The 9036-nt window shown below is 36.3% G+C and overlaps 2 protein-coding genes across 2 annotated transcripts; both read right to left on the bottom strand.

Moving 5' to 3' along the window:
- Positions 1 to 975: 975 nt before the first annotated feature.
- LOC125258138 lies at positions 976 to 5371 on the bottom strand. The gene is made up of 7 exons (XM_048174988.1): positions 4916 to 5371; positions 4534 to 4648; positions 3388 to 3599; positions 3148 to 3262; positions 2644 to 2867; positions 2407 to 2521; positions 976 to 2164 (listed from the first exon to the last, which is right to left on the bottom strand). The coding sequence occupies exons 1-7, from the start codon at positions 4980 to 4982 to the stop codon at positions 1927 to 1929; spliced, it is 1086 nt and encodes a 361-aa protein (XP_048030945.1). The 5' UTR covers positions 4983 to 5371; the 3' UTR covers positions 976 to 1926.
- A 1524-nt stretch (positions 5372 to 6895) lies between these two features.
- LOC125258445 (C-C motif chemokine 7-like) lies at positions 6896 to 8253 on the bottom strand. Its single transcript, XM_048175389.1, has 3 exons — positions 8003 to 8253; positions 7757 to 7871; positions 6896 to 7499 (listed from the first exon to the last, which is right to left on the bottom strand). Exons 1-3 carry the CDS (start codon positions 8070 to 8072, stop codon positions 7208 to 7210), a joined length of 477 nt encoding a protein of 158 aa, XP_048031346.1. The 5' UTR covers positions 8073 to 8253; the 3' UTR covers positions 6896 to 7207.
- Positions 8254 to 9036: the final 783 nt, after the last annotated feature.

Here is a 9036-nt window from a genome sequence, read left to right as displayed (position 1 = left end):
TCCTTCGACCACTTTTGATAGATACTGACCACTGCAGACCGGGAACACCCCACAAGAGCTGCAGTTTTGGAGATGGTCTGACCCAGTCGTCTAGCCATCACAATTTGGCCCTTGTCAAACTCGCTCAAATCCTTACCCTTGCCCATTTTTCCTGTTTCTAACACATCAACTTTGAGGACAAAATCTTCACTTGCTGCCTAATATATCCCACCCACTAACAGGTGCCATGATGAAGAGATAATCAGTGTTATTCACTTCACCTGTCAATGGTCATAATGTTATGCCTGATTGGTGTATATTCATCATTAAACCTTTGTGTTGGAACTGTCTTTGTGTTCTTTGTCTGACTTTCTGCAACCACCCGTGACAGCTACAATTGTTAATTCATTTTAATTGACATTTTTACAATGTTAATAATTATGAACTATACTTTCATCAACTCACAAACCATCTGCAGTTCCCTTATGAACCCCCAGGGCTTTGCGAACCCCATGGAAAACAATGCTTTAAAATATCAAAATATTTTTTTTTTTAGTTTTTTTTTTCTTTTTCAAAAATATGTAATAAATAGCAACACCACTCAGAAGAATCATTCTGATATGGCCTATCTGAACAATGTCATTGTATTGTTGCATACTCTAATCTGCAACCATCATCATCCCAGACCACAAAAACCTAACCTAGCTTTCATTTACCTCATTGACTTGCTCTTATTTTTTATAAAGAAATGGTGAGAATGGCGGTCCACTCACTATGGTCCCTGATGTCTCTGTTGACAATCTTGCTCTGCTTTAATAAGTATGACTTTGTATGGAAAACATTGCCCACCAACTTATTCTTTGCATCCAAATTTTCTCACAAAACCCACTCTGTGATCTTCTCCACCTCCTCTCAAACCAAGTTGTGGAGAGTTTTGCATCATGCAAAGGAATGGGGACTTCAATGAGGACAAGTGCAGTGCATACAGTACACATGTGCAATGCCTAAACATTTAACATGTGCTATTTTATTATTGGAAAATTACACACAAGGGATAATGGTATGCTCTTCATCACATTTTTCAGGATTAAAAATTTTATGTTCTGTTTCATCAGGTTACTGCCAGTAAATGCATTAGTGAAACACAAAATTAAAGGTGGGATAAGTAGATTTTGAACAACGCTGTTGGACATTGTTGATATTTGAAATCAACCCAAACAAACCCACCCCTCTCTTCATTGCTCCGCCTCCAAAAGTCACACTCCAATCCTAACCACCCTGCTCCAAGTCGGTCTCGAACCCCAGCCCGTCCGCTACTGGCAGGCAAGGCAAGTGCACTAACAATGACGCTAAACAACACATTCTCTAACAGTCATCAGTGCGCAGTGGTTTACCTGCCCAACTCTCACGATCTGGCCACTGTTACTGTTGCAATGCGAGAGTGGATGTCTGTTTATCACAGCTGACGCGCAACAAAATGCTTCAAGAGTACATACAAAGTTTTCATTGTTAGTCGCCAACAGTGCAGCAACTCCATACAATCAAACCCAGTGGTACTCACATGAGAAGTGAAATGAAAGCAGCCCCCGCATCTGTTTTCAGGCCTTCCCACTTAGCTCTCTCCAGAGCTGGAAAGCTTTTCTAATACAAACGTGGGTCCTAAAGCACTTGCCCAGTCATAAACCTTCATTCCAGTGATATTCTTTTGAGCTCTTTTGTATTGTGTCTTTCTTTTTTTAAATCTCCCTCTTGCTTGTTCTCTCTCCTCGACCATCATACGCCCCTAATGCTGATTGGTTACACGTTTGTTATTGGTGTCGGCCTGACTAACTTCCAAACAGTGTTTTTCAAAATTTACAGACTCCACTTTTAAAGTGTTGTGAAGTGGGGGGAGGGGGAATATACTATACACTGCAAACTAACCAAGGGCAAATAAACTGGCACAAATTACAGACACATGTAAGCAAATTCAGCTAGCTCAGGTGAAGTAGTTGTTTCATCCTGTCCATTCCAGTGGGATGTTGTTATTAGTGTTGATTCTGTTTTAAATTTTGATGCAGAGTTTATGGGACGTCCTGTCGTTTCAGTTGCTGCTGCCTTCTTCTCGTCCACAAATTGCATGGCTCTTTTCACCCAAAGATTTTGTGGATTGGCACAAAAAGTTAATCCATTGACTGTTTTAAATCTGTAATTACATAACTATAGATGATTATTTAATTAAAACTGTATATTAGTACAATAAAGTATGTGTTTCGGTTTAAAAACGTTTTGGATAAAAATTGTCAATGTACTAAAATAAGGCCTGGCCAAAAGAACTCGTATTCTGACATATTTTGACATAGATTTACCATGAAATACACTGTTGAATATGTGTCTGAGGTCTATCACATTTTATACACTTTCACAAGGAAAAAAAAGAGAACTCACTCAATAGCATCCATATGGCAGACACCTGCTTCATAAATCTTGTAACTTTCGATATTTTCTTTGTGAAGAACAGTTTCTGACATCTTGATACAAGGACAATATGAAAATCTACTTCCTACAAAAACCCAAAGGAAACGGGGGAAAGAAAAAAAACAATTGACATTCTTTTAGTCAAGACAATTTAACTGAAAAATAACTCTAAGCAAACCAGGTACAAGTTTAAAAAAATGTACAGACCTTCATTAATAAATTCAGGTGAAGAAGCTCCTAGTTCATCCTGTCTATTCCAGTGTGATGATGTATTTAGCATTGATTCTGTTTTAAATTTTGATGCAGAGTTTATGGGACGTGCTGTTGTTTCAGTTGCTGCTGCCTTCTTCTCGTCCACAAATTGCATGGCTCTTTTCACCCAAAGATTTTGTGGATCGTAACAAAAACTTAATCCATTAACTGTTTTAAATCTGTAATTACATAAAAGTAACAAATTAGCATGATAATACAACAAAATACGCAAATCTACAGATGTTTATTTCATTAAAACTGTATATTGGTACAATAAAGTATGTGTTTCGGTTTTAAAACATTTTGAATACAAATTGTCAATGTACTAAAATAAGGCCTGGCCAAAAGAACTAGTATTCTGACATATTAGCTCAGATTTACCGAGAAATACACTGTTGAATATGTGTCTGAGGTATATCACAGTGTATACACTTTCACAAGGAAAAAAAGAGAACTCACTCAATAGCATCAATATGGCAGACACCTGCTTCATAAATTTTGTAACTTTCGATCTTATCTTTGTGGAGAACAGTTTCTGACATCTTGAGACAAGGACAATATGAAAATCCACTTCCTACAAACACCCAAAGTAAACAGCGGGGAAAGAAAAAAAAACAATTTACATTCTTTTAGTCAAGAGAATTTAACTGAAATAAATTCTAAGCAAACCAAGTACAAGTTTTAAAAAAATGTACAGACCTTTGTTAATAAATTCAGGTGAAGAAGCTCCTAGTTCATCCCGTCTATTCCAGTGTGATGTTGTATTCAGTTCTGTTGTTGTTGATTTAGAGTTTTTGGGACGTGCTGTCGTTTTATTTGCATTCTTCTTCTTGTCCACATATTCTATGGCTCTTTTCACCCAAGGCTTTCGTGGATCGGAGCAAAAAGTCAATCCTCTGACTGTTTTAAATCTGTAATTAAATAAAAGTAACAATTTAGCATTATAGTACAACAAAATGTACAATTGTTAATTTAATTAAAGGTCCCGTTTTTCGTGGTTTTTTGAAGCTTTGATTGTGTTTATAGTGTGCAATATAACATGTGTTCATGTTTCGCGTGTAAAAAACCACAGTATTTTTCACATATTTACTTATCTGTATACCGCTGTTTCCTCTGTCATAAAAACGGGCTGATGACTTCCTTGTTCTATGAAGTCCCTCCTTCAGAAATACGTAACGAGTTCTGATTGTGCCAGCGGTTCCTGTGTTGTGATTCGACAGCAGTTTAGCGCATCTTGCCCGGAAAGGTCACGCCTCTTACCATAACGTGGAGATGCACGCGCTCAGTGTTATTGTAAACATGTCTTTAATTTTACCCTATCAATTTGAGCCGGAATCAGACCCGGTGATTGGACTGCGGGATGAAAATAACAGCGTTTCGACGACATGGCGACAAACACACTCTACAAACGCAACTCTAGTGTATTCCTGTGGGCGGAGGTTAGTCAAAAAACTGTTTTAGTGACGTCATTAAAGAAGGAAGTAGAGGGATGTAGTCCAAACTGGCCGTTCGATGTAGGCGACTTCTGTTAAAGAAAATATCTCGCTTGGCATTGAACTTTGAGCTTTAAAATTTTACAAATTTTATTTATACTCTAACAACAACATTACACACTAACTAAAGTTTGAAACATGGGATCACGAAGAACGGGACCTTTAAATGTGTAAGTATGTCTTTTGGTATCAAAACGCAATGAGTAAAATTTGTCAAGGTACTTTCATAAGGCCAGGCCAAAAGAACTAGTATTCTGACATAAGCATGGATTTATCATAAAATATAGTGTTAAATAGGTGTCTGAGGTCTATCACAGTGTTTACATTTTCATTAGAAAAAAAGGAAACTCACTGAATGGCAACAATTTGGCAGACACGTGCTTTTTGTATCTTGTAACTTCTGATATTTTCCTTGCGGAGAACAGTTTCTGAAGTCTTGAGACAAGGGCAGGTTGAAGGGCCAGACACTACAAAATTCACAGGAAACAAAAAACATTTTTAACAACTGACATTCATTTAGTCAAGACAATTTAACTGATATATCTAAACTCTTAAAAAAAAAAAAGTTTTGTTAACAAATTTAATAAGCTCAGGTGAAGAATTTCTTGGTTCATCTTGTGAAATCCAGTGTGATGATGTTTTCAGAATTGATGCTGTTTCATTTAATTGAATAAAAGTGAAGTAATATGGAGGAAATGAAAGTAACATTTTTGCAAAAACATAAAGCTTCTTACGTTGACAGGTGACTTGAGCAAGCAGCATTGTAGCCAGGAACAGCAGAGTTATCGACAAACACCTCATCTTCTCTCATGAGTCTGATTGGTATTAGCTCACCACAACATGCACCTTTATAAATATTTACAAGAAGGAAAATGAACATGCCAGACACACACCAGGGTCAGGAATGACAACTTAACAGAAAATTCTCAGAACTTATAAACCTTATTATTGAATGTACCAGTGGTGGGTAAACATACCCACTAGTCACTGCACAGTAGTGCAATTCTTAAAATAAACCCTGTGAAAAGGTGCTGAGGTTCCGGTGTCTTTACCCTGGTGTGGTTTGTATGTGACTGCTCATGGGTAAGTGTGCAAGAAGCGACAGTTACAATGAAACTATCATGATGGGCTGAATACAAAGACATATCTAATTTTCTAACGTCTATCTTACAACCAAATTACATTCATTTACATAATAAACATCACAACAGACATTTATCACTCGACATTTATCAGAGCTTTCAAATGCCGTTTATTAATTATTCTTAAATATTTTATATACCTAAAATTCTCATTTGTGCGACTCAAGTTTCATCAGTGACGGATGACATTGAATTGAACGGATATCCCCTGCTCAGTGAGTACTATAGGGAGCAAGTAGAGTAAACACTACGTTCATGTCTTTCGTATCACACAGCGGATTTGTTTTCATTTCACACAAACACAACGTGTGCCATCTTGTGTTGCAGTTATCCATTGTAGCCTAGGCCTACTTCAAATGGCTACAGCATTAATATTAAAGTAATGTTATTGCAGTGTTCGTCTTGATGCTGGGCCGATTACATTGTAGTCTACATTAAAATGGACTCGTTTTCTTAGCAGAAGCTTCAAGATAATATGTGTGTAAAATTATGAAATAATTTTAACCCAAATTAATATTTCATATCCACATAAATTGTTTTTTTGGTAATAAAATTGAATCTTAATTTTTTGGTGAACTCAAAATTTTTGTTTAAAACCAACTAGATTTTTTAAAAAAAATGTTAGAAAAAGCTAAACCATTCTGACATGGCCTGTCTGAATGGTGTCAAATGAGCTGTTGCATACTATAATATGCAACCAAAATCCCAGACCACAAAAACCTGACCTAGCTTTCATTTACCTCACTGACTTTTGCTCATATTTGTTTCAAATTAGAGATGCCGACAAGGCCCGTTCACTTTACATGACAAACATCTCAGAACATCTCTAGCCATAATTTCAATGCAGTGGTCAGCCAAGACTCAAACAATGTGAAATGTAACCATTTACTTAAGTACACCAGAGAGTTTGTATGGAAAACACATTGCCCACCAACCTATTCTTTAAGCACCCACATTTTCTCACAAAAACCCACCCTGCGATGTACTCCACCTCTTCTCAAACCAAGTTGTGTGTATGGAATTTGTGTACATGCATCATGCAACGAGTCGGGGGCTTCGATGCAGTTCTTCACATGCATGGTCTAAACAGTTTCCATATGCTAATACTGGAAATTTTCAAATGTAAAATACTGTACTTAAACAGACTGAGACCAGATTGCTTCAGTTTGTGTGACGTATTTGTACTGTTACGGGGGAAATCCCACAGAACAGTGTGGATTTGAGTGTTTAAACCCACACATAGGGTTAACAGTATATGTGTGAACACTTCACTGTTTTACCAACTGACACACACACTCATTCTTGTACATCAGTCTTTGTGAGGACATTCACTGACACAATGCAAGCTCCTTACCCTAACCGTATTCATCACAACTAAGTGCCTGAACCCTTATCCTAAACCTAGTTACAACCAAATCTCTAAAACCAAGTCTTGACCCTCAAACGGGCCTTTAAAAGAGGTCTCAGACGGTGAAGACCGGCCAAAATATCCTCACTTTACTCTCTTTGTCCTCACTATGATGGACAAAGAACAAGTACACACATGTACAGAAGGTCAAAAATACTTCAGAATTAACATTTTAACATAACTTTTATTTATTAATTTTTTGTAATATAAATTAATGTACAGGTTGTTGAATAAACACATGAAACAGAACTTCTGAACTTCAGGTTCCATTAACCTAATTGCACACCACATATATTTATTGGTTATTAACCATATTGAGGGGAAAAAACATTCAATTAAGCTTAGCTACATAAAAACATTCATAGCAATGCAGTATATTTTATGCAATACATTTTAATTAATTAAAATACAATAAAATTCAGCACAAACATTCCAGACATATGTCAAGAAATCCTCATAGTCCAAGTGAAGTTGATCTAGGTTCTATCACAGTGTGATGTCGTTTTCGGCGCTGATGTCGTTTTCGGCACTGATGTTGTTTTCGGCACTGATGTTGTTTTCGGCACTGATGTCGTTTTCGGCATTGATGTCGTTTTCGGTGCTGATGTTGTTTTCAGCATTGATGTTGTTTTAAATGTTGATGTAGAGTGTATGGGACGTGCTGTCATTTTATTTGCATTCTTCTTCTTGTCCACGTATTCGATGGCTCTTTTCACCCAAGGCTTTTGTGGATCGGAGCAAAAAGTCAATCCTCTGACTGTTTTAAATCTGCAAATACATTAAAGTAACAATTTAGCATGATAATACAATAATATTATACAATATACAAATATACAGATGTTTATTCCATTTAAAATTTAAACTCTAAATAAGTGTCGTAACAGTATTTTGGTACAGGTAAAAAAAATGTCAATGTACTAAAATAACGCCTGACCAAAAGAACTAGCATTCTGATATATTAACTCAGATTTATCATGAAATATGTTGAATGGGTCATTAGAAAAAAGAAAAAAAAAGGAACTCACTGAACGGCATCAATTTGGCAGACACCTGCTTTCTGTATCTTGTAACTTCTGATATTTTCCTTACGGAGAACGGTTTCTGACGTCTTGAGACAAGGGCAGGTTGAAGGGCCAGACACTACAAAAACCCAAAGGAAACAAACATTTTTAACATGACATTAATTTAGACAACACAGTTTATTTCAAAATAACATCTGAATCAATGTTGAGTTAACATGGCATATATATGGAGTTTTTAAAGCTTCTTACTTTGGCAGGTGACTTGAGCAAACAGCACTGTAGCGAGGAACAGCAAAGGGGTTATCGACACACACCTCATCTTCTCTGTTGTGAGTCTGATGCGTATTGTCTTGGCTTGCCACAATGTGCACTTTTATGAACGCTCACAAGGGGGAAAATAAACATCAGAACTTCCTCCCACAGAGATGTCACATGTCCCCTTGGAAAGAAACCCCCACATCACCTCTCGGTCGGACCACCATGCACACACAGGAACATTCACAGCTTTCTAAAATGAAACCATCATTTTATTTAGTGGTCTACATGACCATGACTCCGGTCAGTGTTAATGTAGGTGTGTCATACAGTGGAAAGTACCAAGATGTACACTATAACGAATAATGAATGAGCTTTAAAAATGACACTATTACATAGAGCGTTGTGTAAAGTCTGAGTGTCAATGAACAGGCACGTCTGGGTAATATATAATAAACAAGGCGTCAAAGTGATAGTTCACCCAAAAATGAACATTTTGTCATCATTTACTCACCTTCAAGTTGTTCAAAACCTGAGTTTATTTCTACTGTTGAACACAAAAGAGGATATTTCAAACAGCTGACGGTAGCCATTGACTTCTATAGTCGGAATAAAAAATATTATGGAAGTCAATGGCTACTGTAAAAAAAAAAAAACGCCTGGTTACCAACATTCTTTAAAATATGACCTTTTATGCAGCATGCGTGTATGTATATATATATGTAGGTACATATGTATGTATATGTATGTGTGTATTGTTATTTTGTTTATATGTTTGTTTTTTTGTTGGCACTTTGGTTCTACCTCGTATTATGTATTTCTTACTGTTTATTGTACCTTATGTCAGATACTTGCTTTTTTTCTATATCTATATTTGTTCATATTTGTTTTTTTATTATATTTTATTTATTTATTTGCTTATGTCTTATGTACTTCTTTGATTGCTTAAATAAAAAAATTTAAAAAATAAAAATCTCCTTTGTGTTCAACAGAAGAAAGAAACTCATACAGGTTTGGAACAACTTAAG

The sequence above is a fragment of the Megalobrama amblycephala genome, linkage group LG22, assembly GCF_018812025.1.
Source record: "Megalobrama amblycephala isolate DHTTF-2021 linkage group LG22, ASM1881202v1, whole genome shotgun sequence".
NCBI lineage: Eukaryota > Metazoa > Chordata > Actinopteri > Cypriniformes > Xenocyprididae > Megalobrama > Megalobrama amblycephala.
The sequence above is the reverse complement of the archived record's forward strand: the minus strand, read 5'-3'. Positions and strand labels throughout refer to the sequence as shown.

Excerpts from the sequence above, each read along its gene's own strand:
- LOC125258138 (XM_048174988.1), bottom strand. The coding sequence starts at position 4,982 with ATGAGGTGTTTGTCGATAACTCTGCTGTTCCTGGCTACAATGCTGCTT. Across the intron at positions 3,263-3,387 it reads ACCTGAATTTATTAACAAAG|GAAGTGGATTTTCATATTGT; the intron begins GTCTGTACATTT and ends GGGTGTTTGTAG. Across the intron at positions 2,522-2,643 it reads ACCTGAATTTATTAATGAAG|GAAGTAGATTTTCATATTGT; the intron begins GTCTGTACATTT and ends GGGTTTTTGTAG.
- LOC125258445 (XM_048175389.1), bottom strand. The coding sequence starts at position 8,072 with ATGAGGTGTGTGTCGATAACCCCTTTGCTGTTCCTCGCTACAGTGCTG. Across the intron at positions 7,872-8,002 it reads TGCTCAAGTCACCTGCCAAA|TGTCTGGCCCTTCAACCTGC; the intron begins GTAAGAAGCTTT and ends GGGTTTTTGTAG. Across the intron at positions 7,500-7,756 it reads TGCCAAATTGATGCCGTTCA|ATTTAAAACAGTCAGAGGAT; the intron begins GTGAGTTCCTTT and ends ATGTATTTGCAG.